This window comes from Camelus ferus, chromosome 1 (genome assembly GCF_009834535.1).
Source record: "Camelus ferus isolate YT-003-E chromosome 1, BCGSAC_Cfer_1.0, whole genome shotgun sequence".
Taxonomy (NCBI): Eukaryota; Metazoa; Chordata; class Mammalia; order Artiodactyla; family Camelidae; genus Camelus; species Camelus ferus.
This window is the reverse complement of record NC_045696.1, coordinates 65601417-65621314: the sequence shown is the minus strand read 5'-3', so window position 1 is coordinate 65621314 and position 19898 is coordinate 65601417. Positions and strand designations below refer to the sequence as shown.

General features: G+C 38.7%; 1 protein-coding gene across 2 annotated transcripts in view; it reads left to right on the top strand.

Annotated features, from left to right (window-relative positions):
* Positions 1-18150, top strand: part of CCDC50 (coiled-coil domain containing 50) — a 64941-nt gene extending 46791 nt beyond the window's left edge. For both annotated transcript variants that reach the window (XM_032482096.1, XM_032482093.1), the window contains 6 exons: positions 3197-3312; positions 3750-3794; positions 3901-4005; positions 5792-5871; positions 10180-10286; positions 11854-18150. In XM_032482096.1, coding sequence (XP_032337987.1) covers positions 3197-3312; positions 3750-3794; positions 3901-4005; positions 5792-5871; positions 10180-10286; positions 11854-11873 — 473 coding nt within the window. In that variant the 3' untranslated portion in view covers positions 11874-18150. The remainder of the gene's footprint in view (positions 1-3196; positions 3313-3749; positions 3795-3900; positions 4006-5791; positions 5872-10179; positions 10287-11853) is intronic.
* Positions 18151-19898: the final 1748 nt, after the last annotated feature.

Here is a 19898-nt window from a genome sequence, read left to right as displayed (position 1 = left end):
AGTTCCTTCTTAGACACTTCTGAAAGCTCTTTTCACCTATGGTACGAAGGATAGTGCGTTTAGTGGGCAGCCCTGTCAGTCCAGAAATCTGATATTCCAGGCTATAGAGATTCTCTGCTTACGAGACATGCAAGTTTCAAAGCTATGTCCAGATTTCAGATAAACTCTTCTTTTTCCTTCTAAATATTTGGGACGTAGGCAGATATTACTCTAATTTTAACTGTTAATTTATATTGGGTTACAGTTGACTATAACATATTAGTTTCAAATATGTAACATATTAATTTGATATTGGTGTATATTGCAAAATGATCACTACAGTAAGTCTAGTTAACATCCATCACCACACATAATTACACATTTTTTTCCTTGTGATGAGAACTTTTACGATCTATTCTCTTAGCAACTTTCAGATACACAGTGTGATACTTGGTCTTATAATACAATGCATCCTCATGACTTACTTATTTTTTAACTGGAAGTTTGTACGTTATGACTCCCTTTACCCATTTTGCCTGCCCCCACCCCCTCCTCTAACCACCATAAATCTGTTCTCTATATCTCTGAGCTCAGGGTGTTTTTGGTTTTTTCATTTTGTTTTGTTTTAGATTCTACATATAAGTGAAATCAAATGGTATTTGCCTTTGTCTGACTTATTTCACTTAGCATGATTCCTTCCAAGTCCAACCCTGTTGTCACACACGGCAAGTTTTAATTTTTTTATGGCTGAATAACATTCCATTGTATGTATATGTGTGTGTGTGTGTGTGTATACATATATTATATATATATTTTATGCTACATTTTCTTTATTCATCCATCAGTGGACACTTAGGTTGTTTCCATGTTTTGGCTATTATAAATAATGATGCAGTGAACACAGGGTGCATGTATCATTTTGAGTTAGTGTTTTCATTTTCTTCAGATAAATACCCAGAAGTGAAATGACTGGATCTTATGGTAATTATATTTTTTAAATTTTTTGAGGAACTTTCATAGTGTTTTTCATAGTGGCTGCATCAATTTACATTCCCACCAACAGTGTAGAGGAGTTTCCTTTTCTTCACATCCTTGCCTACACTTATTATTTTTTGTCTTTTTAAAAATAGTTATTGTAATAGGTGTGAACCATGATACCACATTGTGGTTTTAATTTGCATTTCCCTGATGATTAGTGATGTTGAGCACCATTTCATATCCCTGTTGGCGAGCTGTATGTCCTCTTTGGAAAAATGTCTGTTGAAATTCTCTGCCCATTTTTCAATCAGATTATTTGGGTTGTTTTTTTTGTTTGCTTTTTTTGCTGGTGAATTGTATGAGTTCTTTACATATTTCCGATGTTAACCCCTTATCAGATAAATAATGAGCAAATATTTTCTCCCATTCTGTAAGTTGCCTTTTTATTTTGTTGATGGTTTCCTTTGCTGTGCATAAGCTTTTTAGTTTGATGTTGTCCCACTTGCTTCTTTTTGTTTTTGTTGCCTTTGCTTTAGATGTCAAGTCCAAAAAAAATTATCTCCAGGACCAGTATCAAGGAGCTTAGTGCCTATATTTTCTTTTAGCTGTTTTATTGTTTCAAGTCTTTAATCCACTTTGAGTTCATTGTTGCATATGACATAAATTAGTGGTCAAATTTCATTCTTTTGTATGTGGCTGTCCAGTTGTCCCAGTAGCATTTATTGAAGAGATGGATTTCTCCATTGTATATTCTTGTCTTCTTTGCCAGAAATTAATTGACCATATATACACGGGCTTATTTCTGGGCTCGCTGTTTTGTTCCATTGATCCACGTATCATTCTCTTTTTAGCTGCCAAGAGTTCATAATCTTATCACCCTGTCAAACCAATTAAGTCTCTTCATTTGACCGTTTCATTTGAATGCCTTCCAAGCATCTTTGATAGATACTAAAACAAAGCATTTTCTCAGTTAATTCTGTGGTGTGGAGAGGAGGCATAATAGTGGGAAAAGTTTAGTTCTTGAAATCTGGGCACATTCCACTCTTTCTTTTACCAGATGGCATAATTGGAGGAGCAAGGCAAAATTGTGATCTCTCCTATAGTCCTCAGTTACACTTTGGCTGCTCATGGAATTGTCATTTTTCTGTAGATAGGCATGTGGTATAGCAACCTGTCTTGTCCACTGACTTTGCCCAGTGCCAGCTTTCCTACCTGATTTCATGTGTTTTTCCCTGAAATCTTCCTTTCTAATTGTGACCAAGCTGATCATAACCCAAGGCAGTTTATCCACTCTTGGGAGTATGCCACTGTTTCCTGACTGTCCCAGACCACTCAGAGAGCTGGGTTAAAACCAGCCCTGCTCAGTGTTAAGATTCAGTGGCTCTAGAGATGGTATGAAGTGGATTCCGTATTCTGGGTGATCAGGTGCCAATAGGCCTGCAGCTAAGAAAGTCAGGTTTAATAGTCTGCATTTGTGGGTAAAGCAGATGAGTCTGTGGCTTTTGGATTTAACCACACAACTGGGTTTAAAGCTCTACAAAGGGAGGCTTCACCAGATAACCTAAACTCTTCATTTGCCCAGAATTTAGATGTATTTTCTTTTCTCTCCTTTTTCCTCTTCTGTTTAAAGCAAGTGAATCGTGTCGTGAAACATTCTGATGAAAAATGTTTTCACATACAGTTATTTTGATGGACATAATACATGAAACTAGTAGTACCAATCGTTACCGCAATTGAGAGTCAACTAATAAGATTTAAAACAAACTACGAAACCGGGGCCCCTGGGTGGTTAATAAGTACCGTCAAGAGCTCCCCAGTGGTGCTGTGTGTCCCTCTGAAGCAAGGTGTGCGGGGCTGAGTCAGCGAGAGGAAAGCCTCTCATCTCCTCCAGCCTTGACAGTCTCTTTAAGACTCCATCTAACTTTCTTTTCTCTAAATTCTTTTTATTTCAGGGACTTAATCTTTTTCACTTCTTTTGCAAAAGCCTTTCTTACAGTTCCTTATATGATTTTCTCCTGTTGGAGAAGCTGTGTGAGGGGAAGTTATTACCAGGCAGACTTTGTCTAAATGTCTGGATTATCTGCATCACTACTTACATGGCTAGGGGAGAATTATTTCCAGCCCACCCAACACTGAATTTTGGACTGCAGTTTTTCACTGTTAAATACTTCCTTATCTTAAATTTTGCAGCTTTTCAGAAAACACACTCCGTTGCCTTATTACACTGAGTTTTTCCTAGGGATGAAGCCCAGAGTGATGAAAGACGCTGTCTCTACTCCGTCACGGGCGACCCACAGGGATCAGGAATGGTATGATGCTGAAATTGCCAGAAAACTGCAAGAAGAAGAAATTTTGGTGAGCAAACTTTAATGCAAAATTTTAGGTGAATCCATAGGTTTTTTGTGAATTGAATCAATCTTGCATTATTTACTGAGCTTTACAGTCCTCTGTCTTGTTGAGAAACTGATACCTTTTTTTAATGGTGAAAAAATCAAGATACCAGGAATCGAGGGTCCAGTTTTAGTTACTGAGTCAACGTTAACCACAGAACTCCATATCCCTGGTTCTCCATTATTGAGTTCTGATAATTCTCTGAGAGTCTGCTGCTGGATTTGATAAAAAGAGACCCCGCTCTGGCTAATGAAAGTATACCCACCGATTATCAACTTCAGGGATGTTAATCACAACTAGTTTCAAATACCAGTTTATTTTTATGTAAGATTTTTTTTTAATGGACAATGTAGAGTCCAACTAAATTATACTTTTTTTTTTTTGTATTTTCTGTACCATAGGCTACCCAGGTGGACATGAGAGCAGCTCAGGTGGCTCAGGATGAGGTGAGTTCATGTTTGTTCATTTGTTCAGCTGGTATTCTTTCAAAGCATCCCAGTAATTTTCCACCTGTAAGCCTGCAGTCGGTGACACTGACTGGGTTTTGTTTAGGAAATCGCTAGACTTCTAATGGCTGAAGAAAAGAAAGCTTACAAGAAAGCCAGAGAGCGGGAGAAATCATCGCTGGACAAAAGGAAGCATGACCCCGAGTGGAAGGTAGGGTCTGTTTGTTTGTTTGTTTAACTAGAAATAAAATTAGACCTGAAATGGGGAGTCCTCTTTTAGGGCAAGCTCACAAATGATCTGTGTTGCCAAGGTGAATCTAACTTGTAAAAGTTGTTTCATTGTGAAAAATGATACCGAATTCTTGAAAGTAACTATGTGAAAAGTTACTGCTAAGGTGAAAACTTCCTTCCCTCCATTTTAAGGCCAACCGAGAGGCAAGCGCCTCTGGCCATGAGCCTTCTTGGACTGTACCGTGCTCTCCCTGCAGGAGAACAGCGTGCTTGCGCGTGCTCGTAGGTCTCCGCGGTGGCCTTCTCTCCATTCTCCCTGTTTGCTGGTGGCCCTTCCTCCTGGGTCAGGACCAGCTTGTCTCTCCTCTGACATCTCTTGATCCATGGCAGACTGACAGCTGTTCTTGCCACCAGCAACCGTTGCTTACGAAGCCGTCTGGCATGAGCTTGAAACGTCACCTTCCCCTTGTCGATTAGAAATAGTGGACAAAATAGTGACTGCAGTTCGTTCTGCTGTAACTAGCTGTTGTATGTGGTCATATGCAAGTTGAGTGTAACAGATCCTACGTATCAGTTACTGTTTGCAGAGCAGCACTCTGGACTTAGGGAAAGACAAAGATAGATTTTCCCCATAATAATGTATAATGTAGAGAGGAAGACAGGCTGTTGGCAGCTAAGGTCAGGCCGGCTGAAAAATGCCCAATGGAAGAACAACAGAGGAGGAGTGGGAATTCACACAGTAAAGGCTCTTAGGGAGGGAGCTTATGTTAGGCCTGGGAGGATGCAACCAGGGTGTGGGTCCACGGTATTATGGATGTTTAGCTCTGTTCTCCTCCCCGCCTGCCCTCCCTCTCCCCCTCCCTCTGTCCTTTGGGTCTCTGGTCCTGTCACAAGCTCAGCATATGTTGTGAGGCAAATGAAGACACTGAAAGCCTGGGAATAGTACTGCTCCACTGTTTACGGTTTCTCACTTACCCAGTTGTCAGTCTAAAAGCAAATTAAAGTATTATTTCCATGTTAATTATTATTTATCAGTTATTTTTCTCTCTTTCACCCTCTAGTTATTCAGGATTTTTCCTAACAAACATACTTCATCTTAGTAGAAGGGTCCCAAATGCTTCTGTTACGTAAATTAAGCCACAAGTTACTGCCCAGGGGCTACCTAGTTCTTTGTTAACTCAGCTGTGATGGAGTAGGTGTTTTTAAGGATTACGAACCTGGAAAGGAAAGGGGGAAGGCCACATTTCTAGCAAGTATCAGGATTTCTGTAATTTTTAGATTCTCTAGCTGGTTCTGGAATAGTTTCTCTCCTGGAAAAGTTGGCCTGAATATGTCTTAGTTTCTGGGCTTGAAAATCATCATCCCTAAGTCAAGTGCTCAGAAACAAGTTTAAGAGCATGACGCTAGACTCCGTAGACTCTGGGAGGCCACCAGTCCCTGGCAGCGGCTGCGGAGCTGCTGCGTTAATAACGGCCACGCGCATCTCTGTGGGGAGCATGTTCCTGTGTGTTTAGCCCACTCGTCTGGCTGCACCGACAGCCTGCAACACACCTTCGTGGCTGTCATTTTTTTTTTTTTTTTTTTTTTTGTCTCTGAGTGACTGTATTTAAAAATATTATATGGTGCTCAACTGGATGTCAGTAACTTGAAATTACTAAAGGAGAATTTGGCATCATTAAGATAATTTCTAAATCTAATCTTTTTCTTTGCTATTTTCTGTATGTGTGTGTGTTTTTCTTTTCTTTTTTTCTTCCTTCTTTCCATAGCCCAAAACAGCTAAATCAGCACACTCGAAGTCAAAAGAGAGCGATGAACCTCACCGTTCTAAGAATGACAGGCCAGCACGGTAAGATGACACCCGAAAAGGAGAGTGAGGAACTTGCTTTTGGGGTAAGGAGCTGTTGGTTCCGAGAAGCGTGTGTGTGCTTTGGAGAGGAGATCAAGAAATCTGCATCGTGAGGTGGTATCAAGTCTTGCAGGCTTATTTTTAAACTTGGTTTCCAGCTTTAGATTGGGTTGAACAGGTCAAATCAGGAAGATGGGGAATTTTACAGAAGCTGGGCTGTAAAAGGAAAGATGTCCTTTTTGTTAGGACCAGTTCTTGTCTCTGGATTCACTCAGTTGACTGCCCTCAGCTAAGAAGGGACGGGATTAACCATTTTCCTATGTAGAATCTCAGGTTTTAAATAGTTACTGAGTTCCATGGTCATATTGGTGTGTGCATGACATTACACATGCCTAAATTCACTTCTGTGTGAGTCTCAGTGTCCTAGGCAAATTGCCATTTGAGTCTTGCAGACCATTCAGCGCCCCACTAGATCTAACAGCTGTGGCTGTGCTGCGTGTGCTTTCTGACGTCCCTCAGGCAATCTTGGGTCACGGTTATGGAGCAACTGCTATTTTTCCACCTCAAATAGTCAACGTTTAAGTCCCTGGGGAAACAACCTTTATTTTTTCTTTTTTGCTTTCTGTTGCTTTTCGAAGGAAAATATGATTGGAATAGGAAGATAAAACATTAAATAGAAAAAGACAAAAATGACACTAAATCTAACATTTTGAAAACTCTAAATTATTAAAACCTTGTATTTTGGACATGATTATTAATAATATATTAATTAATTGTTAAAACATAACTTTTATCACACTGAAAACTGTACACTTGTCCTTGCCACTCACTGCTCACACTTAAACTGCTGGACTTGTTTCCTTAAAAGTGAATATATTTAGTGTCCTTAAAAACCATACTCGATTTTTAAACCCACGTGCTTTCAGAAGATAAATACCTTTCAGAAAATTATATCAGGTTGAAAAGCTTTTAGGGCAACAGGAGTGTAATCTGTCTAATTGCGTAAAATTGGTTGTTATGGCTTTTAGTTAAGCATGTACCAAATGTCTTCTAAAGCAGATTTTAGAAGTACGTAGTTTAGCTTTGTTTATATCCCTACAGTATCCAAGTAAATAAGTAACTCGTCTGTTTTCAGTAGGTAAGTAGGTGTGGCTTATTATGCTTTTTTTAATCAAGGGATTTAAAATCATCTTTAGAGTTATTTTGCAGTTTTCGAAGTCCTTGGGCTTTTTAGAACACTAATAACTTTGACAGCAGATACAGTAGAACAGTCTGAAATGTCTATTTAAAAGATTTATTAAAGTTGAAAACAAGTTTTTGTAATGTAATAAGTACTCTAAAAATTATTTGATATATTGAAAGAATGAATAATCAAATGATCCTGTGTTAAAAATGGCTCTTGTAAATGAGTGAAAAATGGCCTATGACTTGAAGTCTTTTTTGACTTGAGAGGAATATTTGTATTTACGTGTCATTTACAGTAAGATTATCTGTATGGCAAAGTATAAACGAATAAGAATTTTATGAAATGTATATTTTCATAGTTAAAACTTAAAGCCCATCACCTTATTATAAATATCCTATACAGCTAATACTAGAATGTGTGCTTCTGGATTAGGGTCCATGGTATCCTCTTTCACACTTAATCATGGGGGACATTTCCTTAGCCATTTGTTCAGAAAGAGGTGGTTTCAAGGACTGACAAACATGGAGCCTCCTAGGAGGATTAAGATGATGACTTCAGTGCAGTGATAACTGAAGTAGAGGGGAACAGACGCTCGTGTGGAGCTTGTAGTCATCATGGTTAAAAGTATAAGATTTCTACTCTCTCTAAGGAAACAGTGCTAGTTGGCAAACTAAATTAATTCCAATTCTTTGTAACTGGAAGAAGTTTCAACCCAAGTTCCAAATTGTTTTAACTATAGGATAGTATATTAATAATACTACTTGGTATTTTATTTGTTTTTTTCCCTTAGAAAAACTTAAAGATTTTATAAATCTCACTTTGCTCCTACAGTATTCTTATGAATATGAAATACATTAGTCTCCACTTATCCATTTGTGAAATATTTAGTGAGCACCCTAATAACTGCTCAGAACTGAAGTAAGCAGCAGTCAACAAGAACTGTTTACTGCTCTTATGAAATGTATAATCTAAACAGATAATTATGCAAATAACCATTATGATTGTGTTAAATGCTGTGGGTGAAAAGTAGAGGCTGTTGTAAGAGTATAAGGAGACACTTAATCTCTTCTGGGTATCTGGGAGGGTTTCCTGAAGAAGTGATTTTGAGTGAATTCTGAAGCATCTTTGGCTTTATCACAAATATAAGTTATTTCATAAGAACGGTTGAAAACAGGTAATCCTAATACATCAAAAACTATAAAACAAATACTGGTTAACAAGATTTTTCTGACTTTGGATGTGAATACTCTTAATTTTGAAACAACTCTCTCTAGCGCAACAAGTAATGTGGTAGGAGCCCTGCACCCACCCAGTAAGCCAGCGTTTGTTCCCCACGTAACCAAAAAGGGAACAGAGCGCACCAAGAGAGCACAGGGCCTTCTAGATTGATTTGCTTATCTGTGGGGGTCCGACACAGTTTGTTGGTGTCCTGTGCTCTGTTTCACTTCAGCATCTTCCCCTGAAGGTGAGCTGATGGTGAGTTGTTTTTGACAGTACCACTTGCCTTGTGTCTTTGGTGTCCGGTCACCTAATGAGGATAATAAAAGAGTGAAAAATAAACCCTGCCATCTTGATTACCCAATTCTGTTTTCTTGGGCCTAAGTGACTTCTTTAAGTTAAACTTTCTTAATCCTGGAGTCAGATTGCTTTGTCTTCACTCCTCCTGCCAAGTCTTATGTTGCTTTTTAAAGGTAAATGTTCTAAATGCCAGTGGATAATGAAAGGAAAACACTTACTTAATTTCTAATATTTGTAAACAAATGGTTTGAAAAGAAAAACAAGAAAAATGCCACATTATTTGTTAGGGTCATATTAATTATATGTGTATAAAAATGTATGAAAGTATAAAAATATATGCCATGTACCATTTGAAAGTGTAAGGGGTGTGTGTGTGTTGTGTGTGTGTGTGTGTGTGTGTGTGTGTGTAATCTTGAATGCAAATAATGCTGCTGACAAAAATGCACACCTGACGAGCAGAGCACAGATAGTAGGTAAGAGCACTGGCTTTGAAGCCCAGTTGAGTTTGCGCCCTCTCTACCACTTGACTGTGTAAACTTGGACAGGTCACTCACTTCACTGATTGACTCTAAGATGTGTGTGCAATGGCTCCCATGCAGACTTGTCCTGAAAGTTGATTGAGGTCCTCTGTGTAGCGCCCACAGCATGGTCCACAGTATGTGCACAAGTTTGCATCCCATGCTTACCTCTTCCAGACACTGAGAACCCAGGGAGAGACCTCCTGCTTGGGTAGGGTGAGAAATTTGAAAACATTTGTCTTTATTCTTATATGACAGAACCCACTGTACCAAACTGACCATAACTTTCCAAATTTCAGAATACTTATGCCTTCCAGATGGTATATAGAACTATACAACACATTCCACAGCATGATTGTATATCTGACGAACTTAACTTCATCTTGTCCCACGCTTTAATGCTGTCTGAGCACATTTTTGGGAAACAACAAGCGCAAACAGGAGAGATTTTGTTCTACATCTTTATAAATGCCAAATATTTGCAAAAATCTGTGTTAATAATTAAAATAATAAAAAGTTTGGAGTATTAAAAATTTCCTAATTTTTTTTTACAGTTCTTGTTTTGACATGAAAAGTTGCAGATGTCTTTCTGACCTTTCCTTCTCTAAGCTCTACTCTGCCACCTAGTGGTGTAAGGAACTTTGCTCTAAATTTTCTATGTTGACCTATTTCCCCTCCATCCTCTCTTACCTGCCGCCCTCTCTCCCCTAATTACTTTCTTCCTTTCTATCCTTTCCTTTCTTTCTCTTTTTCTTCATAAAAACCACCAAAACAAAATAAATTTCTCATTAACGGCAGTGATCACATCTCATCCATCTTTGCTCTGTAGCCCTTAGCACAAATGCCACACACGTTAGGTGTTCAGCAAGTATTTCTTTTTATTGAATTCTGTGTATCAAAACAAAGAAAAAGTAAGATTAAATAATTTATCCACAGTCATGCAACTGGTCAGGAATCAACAGGAGTATTATACAATATTCTGGCTTTGTGTTTCTACCAAAAATATTTTTACCAAGTGACCCAGTGAGAGGTGGAACTGTAGTCATCACTGCTTAGAATATCTCTTTAAATTCTGACCTCCCTCAGGCCACCACCACCTCCTGTGACAGATGCTGAGGATTTGGCTTACACTCATTTTACAAACCAGCATAATTCTACACGTCATTTCTCAAAGTCAGAGTCTTCTCATAAAGGTAAGAAAAATCTATGGTCAGGCTTAAGATCTTTTTTCATAATCCTCACACTACGGTGGAGAAATCAGATGCTGTCTTACAAATCACTAGAATGGAAAAATAAGTTATCCTTCTCAGCAGATCATTATAGTATTCTTCATTTATTAAAAACAAACAAAAAAGAATAAAAAACAGAAAGCAGACATCTTAAATTGAATGCAGGATTTTCTGTGTGTGGTTAGTTGACCCTTGAGCAACACAGGTTTGAACTGCACCGGGGTCCATGTATACTCAGATTTTTTTCAGTAGTAAGTACCACAGTACCGCACCATCCCACGTTGGTCGAAGCTGCAGATGTGTATACAGATGGCCAACTGGAAATTGTACGTGGACTTTCAACTGTGCAGCTCCCTAACCCCCGCATTGTTCAAAGGTCAGCTGTACTTGCGTTTTCTCCTGGGAGAGTTCATACGTTTTTATCACATTCGTAAAGGGTGACTGTGTTCCCCATTTAGATCTACTTGGCTCTTTCTATTCTGGCTCGTTTCCCATCTGCCCATGACTGTTATTAATTAGATTAAAATACACACATACATACACACATCACACAGAACTCTTCTGCACAAGAAAAATAAGATGAAGAAAATGAGAAAAAAAAATGAGATCTAATCTGGACCACGTCTTTAAAGTGAAAGGAGTAATCGGGTCTAGTCCCTCTACCAAGCATATGTATTCACTTATGTGTATTTTTATGACATTCATAAAATGAGGTCATAATTAAATTAGAATTTCTGGGAGCAAGGTTTGCCAGGCATTTGTATTTTTTTAAAAGCTCTCCTCCTGCTCCCCTGTCGTTCTGATATTCACCCAATGTTGAAAATAAGACAAAAAGACATCATTTAAAAGATGAGATTAGTTGGACATTATCAAAACAACCTATATGCTACGATTTTTATCATCTGGTGGCCTTTTCACCATCCCTTGTTTAACTGGAGGTAGCTCCTGATTTTTTGTCTCAAATTACAAACACGCATTACTTTTTAAGTGGTGCCTTCCTGTCCTTGACACGTTGGATACATAATGTTAAAATAATACATTGATTCTGAGTATAAATACAGTTGTCCATAGGTATCTGCAGGGGATTGGATCCAGGACCCCTGAGGGTCTCAAATCCTGGATACTCAAGCCCCTTACATAAAATAGCATGGTATTTGCATATGACCTGCTCACATCCTCCCCTATACTTTAAATCATCTCTAGACTTATTATAGTGCCTAATACAATGTAAAATTGCTGTGTAAATAGTTGCCAACACATGGACAATTCAAGTTTTGCTTCTTAGAACTTCCTGGAAGTTTTTTCTTTTTTTTTTCTGAATATTTTTGATCCATGTTTGGTTGAATCTGTGGGTGTGGAACCTGCGGATATAGAGAGCTGACTATATTCTTAGAACTAAGAACAAACAAAAGATGAACCACATGAAATGGCATAGAAATAAAGATACAGTATTTTGTCTGAGCAGGGAGAAAAACAGTTTGAAAGATATTTTTTCCTTAATCATTTTTCTTCTTTTTCCTCCTCTCCCCAGGTTTCCATTATAAGCCGTAAAAACCTAGGAATCTGCCTTGAAAACGGACTCACTGTAGCAAAATTACTGGATGATACAGAACGCATTCCACGCTTATTTTTTTCCTCCTGTATTTTGTATTCCTGGGATTTATCCTCAAGTGTTTTTTTGACCATAAATAATTTTCATTCATTTAAAATGTTTTGGTTATTCCTGATCACTTGGGCAGTACAAGGAAATCTAGCTTCTGAATATTGGCCACCTCTATGCTGCATATGCTTCCTGGGATAGTATCTGAGAGCTGTATAAAATGTCGTTTTCATTAGGTATGGAGTGTTGATATCTAGGGAATAGACTTTAGCAACTAGAATTTTGTGGAGAGAGTAAAGTAAAACATACTGTTTGGGCGCAACACAGAATAAAAGAATGTAAGAAATAGCCTTTTTTTGTTGCATTAGTGTATGATATATTGAAAGACAGAGACTTTTCCTTTTTTAACCCTTCAGGAAAAGAAAAAAAAAATCACAGCCATAAAGTATTTAAAACACAAAAAACCTAGGAGAGTTGGATTATGTAATTCTGACCACCAGGACTGCAGAGGTTTTACATATCCTTACACACTCTCCTGGGAAAATTGGTCATTCTCCAGCACCGTCTCTGCTCTTGCTTCCTCGGAGCAAGGCTTTCTGAAGCCTCTGGGCATTGGACCATTTATTAGTATTTACTGGCAAAAATTTACTTCTATGAAGTCCCAAGTCTATGTAAAAGCAGCTGAAATTGAAAAACCTGGTATCCCTTCTCTCATTTTACACTCACTTACAAAGCCAGGGGAAACGGAGTGAACCGGGGAGACGTTTATGTAAGCGATGGTGCCATCGTTTCCTCTGGCTCTAGATCAGAATTTTTCTCTCGCTTGAGGAACAGTATTGCTCGGCAACCTCTCAACATATTTTGTGTATCTGTCAATAAGTAGATTTCATTGGACATGAAGTTGAAGCTGATAAAGTGCTTCTTCATCCAAGTATTTGTTTCTACTCATTTGTTAGTGGTGGGACGTGGGCACTGGATTCCTTTGTGCCGGGCCTTTAAGCCCCTCTTCAAGAAGTCTGGAATTTTTGTCCAGCTTCTAACCTCATGGAGACACGTATTTCCCCAAACTAGTTAGTTAGCATAAGTGTCAGCCGTGCTGCAGATATAAATATCCTTTCAGCTGAACAGCCTATTATTTTTCATTGTGTGATTCTGACATTTTTGGCACTTCAGCGTGGTGTTTGTTTAGGAAAGAAATCTATAGGTGACTTGAGGAAAAGATTGAGAATCCATTTTTCCCCCACTGGGAGCTGCCTTCTGTTTGCCTTATCTTTCCAGATAGTCTTCAACGTAGGAGAGTATTCAGGAAGCTTTTTAGAATAGTTTCTCAGAGTGGATTTGGGTTTTTCATTTCAAGAAAGATCTTTAGTTTCATAAAGGTTTTGGACTGTATGAACTTGTATAAAAAAACCCTAAGAATTAAGTTTCGGGAAAATGATCATCTGCAAAGAAACAAACTTTAGGGATGTAGTCATTTTGGAGAAATAAGGAAAAGGGAAATAACAGGATTTTGAATGGCCGTGATGAAGTGAATGAGGACAAATCCTCAAGGGCAGACCAAATGGAGGTCGTAGCCTTAAATCAAATTCCAGAGGGTGGCTTCAATATCCAAAGGTTAGACATTGTTGATTTATAGAAATGCTATATTTTTCTTTGTCTGCCCTGTGATTTTGCTTCATATTTTTAAAAAGTTTTTTTATGGTAGCTTTAAAGAAAAAAAAAACTGTATTTTTATTTGAAAATCAGGCAAATGGGCAACATCATTTGCCGTATTTTTATTTTATAAATGTTTATTTTTCTATCTCATACAATGATCAGTTCTGCTTTTAAAATTCTATATTTCTCTTGCCTCTCATGTACTACTTCATCCAGTCGTATTTATTATTGAAAATGCTAACTGGATATATTTCACTCAAAAAATGTGAGGTCACTTAGCACTTAACTAGATGTTCGTGTTTCAGCTGTCTTAGTGAGTGACCAGAGGTGGTGTTTCCCTCGTGATACGCAATTCAGCATCTGTATTGAAAATTTGTTATTTTTTTTAAGGTTTTTAAAAGATTAGAGTTTTAAAATATTTTAATTTAATTTAATGTTTTTGTGAAGCAAACACTTTTTAAGGAGCATCAGAGTAATTCTTTCCCTGTGAATAAGGAGACTAAGTGAACTCAACCAGTTGAATCCTCTTATCCTCGTACAGATAACCTGTTACCTTTGAGACTGTGGAAGCAACTACCAACTGTATTTAAGGAACTGCCAAACATTCTTCACTGTGTTCTCTGCTTTTCACTTTGTCGGTTTTATATAAATACAGAAGCATTCATTTGGTTCCCATTCCTACTGCTGGAACACACACGATCTAACGTTTAGGTCCACGATGTATTACGCTTCAATGTCGTGATGTAAACTAACACTTGTGGCCTTGGAAGATCTTTCTGTTCCTGTACCTCTGTTGTCTGGAGGCCAGGCCCTGTTAACATCAGTGTTGCTGAATGAGCACAGTGTGTTACGGCGCCTCATCCTCAGGCTACTGGACATGGTACCCCCGCCCCACAACTGAACTTTCTGTAAGTCATCGCCTGGAAGCAAGGTTAGATAAGGGTCAGGTTAAGTTAAATGTTCTGAGTTAAAACAAATTTGTCTCTAGTGTCAAACCACTGTTATGTATAATTTTATTGGGACACTCGACAGTTTTGTTAAAATAACATTTGAGATTTTTAGAAGGTGACTTTGCGTACCACTGAATTACTGTTTCTCAAATGACTTTACAGCAACCAGCAACAGGCCAGTGAACTGCAGAAAAGACCACATGGTTTTTGACGTTCACAGAGGAACGTCTCGACTAGAAAAGATACAGGTAGATGCTCCCGAGAGGAAAACCTTTTTAGAAGGGCAGTGGCCATTGGGATCTAGATCAGCATATTCTAAAATGTGTGACCTTGGGCCCTGTGTTCCACTGAATTCACTTGAGAAAATTGTGAACCGGACCTGTCTGCCCCTTTTCCTTCTCTGCTGTGGCCTGCAGCTGGACTGCGTGATGCCAGATCCGCTGCTGAGTTTGTCCATACCTTTGCCACCGTGGCAGGACTTTTCAGTATAAACATAGCTGACTTTTAACTGATAGTTATTTTTCTTTAATCCTGTCAAATATTCTCTGAATTCTGTCTTGTGCCAGGTTGCTCTTTGGAAACACCTGGAACCATAGGGTGCATTCAGTTTACCACGTAAGTGGTTTACATTTTAGGGCCTTGATTTTTAATGAGTGTTTGTCTTTGTGTGAAGTTCACTTTGGGGAGTACCAAGACTATTCATTTCTTCAATGACAGTTTTCTTGAAGGATAACCGGAGTGACTGGCTGTAACGTCTCAGCCTAATAAAGGGGAGATGCCTGTGTAAGCAGTTTTCTGAAGGACTGAGAACAAAGAAACTTGCACTCAACGGCTTTTTTTCCCCGTGGGGAAAGCGCTGTTTGGGCAGCGTTAATACAGAAAGGCAGGACTTCGGGTGAACGTCACTGTTCCACAGTGCGCCACGTTCTGGTAACATCGGCTTTTTAGAAACAAGCGTTGAAAAAAAATCAAAACCTGCTCTTTCAGCAAAAAGAGAAAACCAGGCTTAAAGTGCTTGCCCGTTGCTTGCTGCTCAGAGTCAGAGAAGCGATCAGATAAAATGGTCCCATTTTTTCCTTCTATCTGGTGGTGCCTGGGAGTCTTAAAGCCATAACTGCTTCTCTTCCTGTTGATAGAATCCTTTTTCCTCCCTAGTCCATCATAGGTCATCCGGGCAGGGGGCGCAGACTGGAGATGGTCCTAGTCATTCTGCATGGGGCACAGTGTCGCCCACATTCTCCTGGAAGAATCTCTTTTCCACCTGATGATAGACGTGATTGTCAACGCGAGGAGTTGAGGCTGTTGTTGCTCCTGCTGTTGGACTCTGGCTAGAAATGCTGAACTTCTGGAGAAGTCAAGGAAGGGGTAAAGTAGGAAACAGCCACTTCTACAGAGTCACTTTTCTCATGAGACCTGCACTTCTTGCCAGCAATGTCTGTGAGGAGCAGTGTTGCCTTAAATTAGTTTGATTCTGACCAAGGTCAGGGTACTGTATTTCTGTGTGTGAATGAATGACTGCCAGCTCTCCATTGAGGTGCCAGATTCACAGGTGAGCCCCAAACATCCTGTCCTCAGTAGCTGTGGACGTCCTCCCCCTGAGCTGGGGGCGACATGCACACTGCTAGGTACATCATTTCATTTCAAGTGGCCTCTCTAATGAATGAGCAGTGATCATAAAGGCTGGTGGTAGGAGAGAGACCTTCCCGCCCAGGCCCTCCAGGTGATCACTTCCTGACTGGTGGAGAGCTGGCTGTCCTCCTTTTCTGCAGGACTGTGTAGAAGATATTTCCAAAGGTTCTGTCACGCAGTGAAGTCACTCATTACTGTTTTGTAAGAATTTCACCAACACTCTTGTGTATTGAAATGCATACATTAACAAAAAAGAAAAAGGAGAAAACCAAACAAAACAGAGACGTTTGCTCCAATGGGAGATTTGTTGATGTGAAGAGTGTTTCTATTTTATTACTTTTAAGAGAACATCCACCAGGAAAACTTTTGCTACGGGAAGGAAGACACCAGAGTGTTTTTTAAGGTTGTATTTGATGCCACAAACTAACACAATCAGCTAAGAAATCATGTTGATTTCTGGAAATACCTGGTCCCAAAAACCATTCTCTTTGCCCTTAAATCTTTGTGAACACTGCCTAGAAATATGTTCCTAATAGACTTAAATGTTTGTGTGTATTCTTAGCAAACTAGAAAATGTTCTTCTCTTTTTGAGTAAATTTTCATAGTATAGGGAGCCAGCACTGTGCTGGTTTCAGCATTTCAGATAAGGACAGAATTAATTGTGTAGCTTAGTGCCCCATGATTCATTGCTGAGGTTCCGATAGAAAGAATGGAGGAACTGAAAGGCAGGGTTTGAGCGACATTTCCTTCACAAAAGAGCAAGGATTAAAGAACAGCAAAGAGCAGATGGTTGAGAGAATATACTGTTGCCCAGCATATACTGAGGATATGTCTCTGTCGCACTGAGTTTCAGACTCTAATTGCTAAAATGGTTTCTAGCTGTTAATTAGTGACAGCGTTCTTCATGTCAGAATTTTTTAAATTTCTTACTGAATCAGCCTCTGAGATTCTCGTAGGCTGTAACTTCAGCTTTTCCAATGAACTGAAAGCTGAATGCCCTTTCTCAGATACGGCTGTATTGTTCGCCTGCCTCTTAAAGGCAACTGCCTGGTATTTAGTCCATAAAGTACTATGGGAAGGTAGGATAGAAAAATGACATTCCAGAGCGAGAATTCTCTGTAATGCGGTTTTCCTTAAGAAGAACCCATCCCAGCACGCTATTGTATTTTGAAAACGTGCTGAATTACAAAGTACAAGAGTTTGCTCATGGAAATCGAGTTGCTCAGGAAATTTGAGGTGGTGCTGACATTCGTCTTACAATTAGGAAAAGTACCGCCTTTGGAGAGATCCTACATGGTGCCCAGGTGGTTTTGGACCCTTTGGTCAGAACTCCTTTGACATTTGGAATGTAGATGTTTAAATAAATACAAGTGAGATGTTATCCCAGCTGCTCATCAGCTTGTAGCCGAGCCCCAAGGGAAAGGCAGCTTTGATCCAGTTACTTCATGGACCTGAGCAGAACCTTAATGGAACAGAGTTGCCCGGCTGAGGACAGAAAACAGAGGCCACCTCAAGCCACATGCCTGTGAAGAGATTAAGTGAAACTGTGAGGGACACTGTGGATGCCTTAAAGGTGACTGGTGTTGAGTACCGGTGGGTGTGTATGCACCCTTTTGGGCTAGGCTGGTCACCTTCACACGGCGCAGGTCCTGCTCGGGCCCTCACTGGGGAAAATGAGAAAATGGTGCTGGAGGCTTTGTCACGTGTCTCGGGAGGCTGAGATGGTAACGTCGTTTGGACTCCAGTGCTCAAGCCTCCCTCCAGTGCCAGTTACACCTCTCCATTAATTCATCTATGCAGACTTGTGTTTCAGCTGTTCGTTTTTTACACCTTGTGTCCCATTTGATTCTTTTAACATCAGGTTCAACATTGATACTACAAATAATTTTTAAACCAAAGTACTGTATAAGTCTGTGTGCTTGTTTTCCTGAGTGCTTTGAGGCAAACACCAGTCTTGTCCTTCTCTTAATAAAGTCATCCATTTGTTAAGTCAGGGGACTCTGCCTCTTGTTTTCTTTACTGCATTCAAGGATGGGACGTTCTGGGAATATTAATTTGTTTTTTCTTCTTTACAGAGTTAGCCCTAATATATCTTTACTTAACAACAGTAGCATTTTCTGTTACTCCAGTTCCGTCTACTTACTGTAACTTAATGCCTAGTACATTAAAATTCTCAACAAATACTCCCAAGTCTAAATTGGTTAGAAAAATGGCATTGTTTTGTGCGTGGTGGTTGGTGGCTTGGTTGATGTATTTGAGGGAAAATCGGGCAACTGGATATTCCCACAATCATCTGAATGATTAAAGACTCCATGAGGGCAGCAACTGAGTCTATACCACACGACACTCTGTGGATTTTGAAAATAGATGTTAATAATAAACGTGAGAAACTTTATAAAACAAATAACAAAAATTCTCCAAAATAAATTTATTTGTAAAGAAAGTGAAGAAAAGGAAAGATAAAAGATACAAGCGAAACTTTAGTTGAAAATAGACTGAAATCTATAAGGTGATTGGGGAAATGTGAATACTGACAATATTTGATGATATTAAGAACTTAGTGTTAATTTCTTTGGTATGATAATGATAACTGGGGTTGTGTTGTAAACAAAAAGGATTCTCATATTTCAGAAATCCACACTGAAATATTTATCAATGAAATGATACAGTGTCAGGGGATAGGGCATGCATGAGGTATAAAAAAGAAAAGATTGGCTATGTATCAATAGCTGGGGATGGGTAAGTCAGATTTACTATACTATTCTCTCTACTTTTATATATGTTTGAAAATGTCCACAGTGAAGTTTTAAAAGTAACACGGAACTAAATTTTCAAGCAAGAACTACAAAAAGCCACAGTGAAGTATGTATGTGTTCTTCAGGCAAAAGAAAAAAGATCTGAGATGAAAGAAAATACAGAAGGAAAGAGATATAAGTGAAAAGTACATATTTGTTGGTAAATATAAATGAGTATTGACTGTCTAAAACAATGATAAGGTAACCTTGTGGGTTTAAAGTATAAATAAAATACACAAAATGGTATATGAATCATGAGAGTAAATGGAGTTAAAATACCGAAAAGCAGTATTTCTCAAACTTTTAATATACGAATTATCTAGGGATCTTGTTAAATTGTAGATTTTGATCAAAACGTCTGGACTGGGACAGGAGATTTTGCATTTTAACAAGCTCCCAGGTGATTTTTATGCTTCCGGTCTAAGAACACACTGAGCAGCAAGCTAAAGTTGCTGCAATGTTGTGGAAGAGGTAAAAATACTTCTGTTAGGCTTTGATATGTCAAGTGTGCTTGCTGTAATCTTCATTATAACATCAAAAAGAGTGGTAAAAGAACAGTAAAATGACTAAGATAATAGTGAGGGAAATGGAATAACAACATATAATCAATCTGAAAGAAACAGAAAAAAATGAAGCAAGTACAAAGCAGTTAGATGGCAAATTCAAACCTGAATACCTTAGTCATATTAACTATGAACTAAGTGATCCAATTGAAAGGCATAGATTATCCGATGGAGAAAACCAAATTATATGCTGCTTATAAGAAATATTTAAAATATATGATACAGAAAGATTAAAAGTAAAAAAAGTTCCACGAAAACACTTACCAAAAGAAAGCTGTGATAAATACCAGAAAAGGCAAACATTAGTAAAAATACCCCTAAAGTAAAAAGGAACATTTTGTAAATATGCAGACTCCACCTAACCAGGATGGTTTTGACAAAGT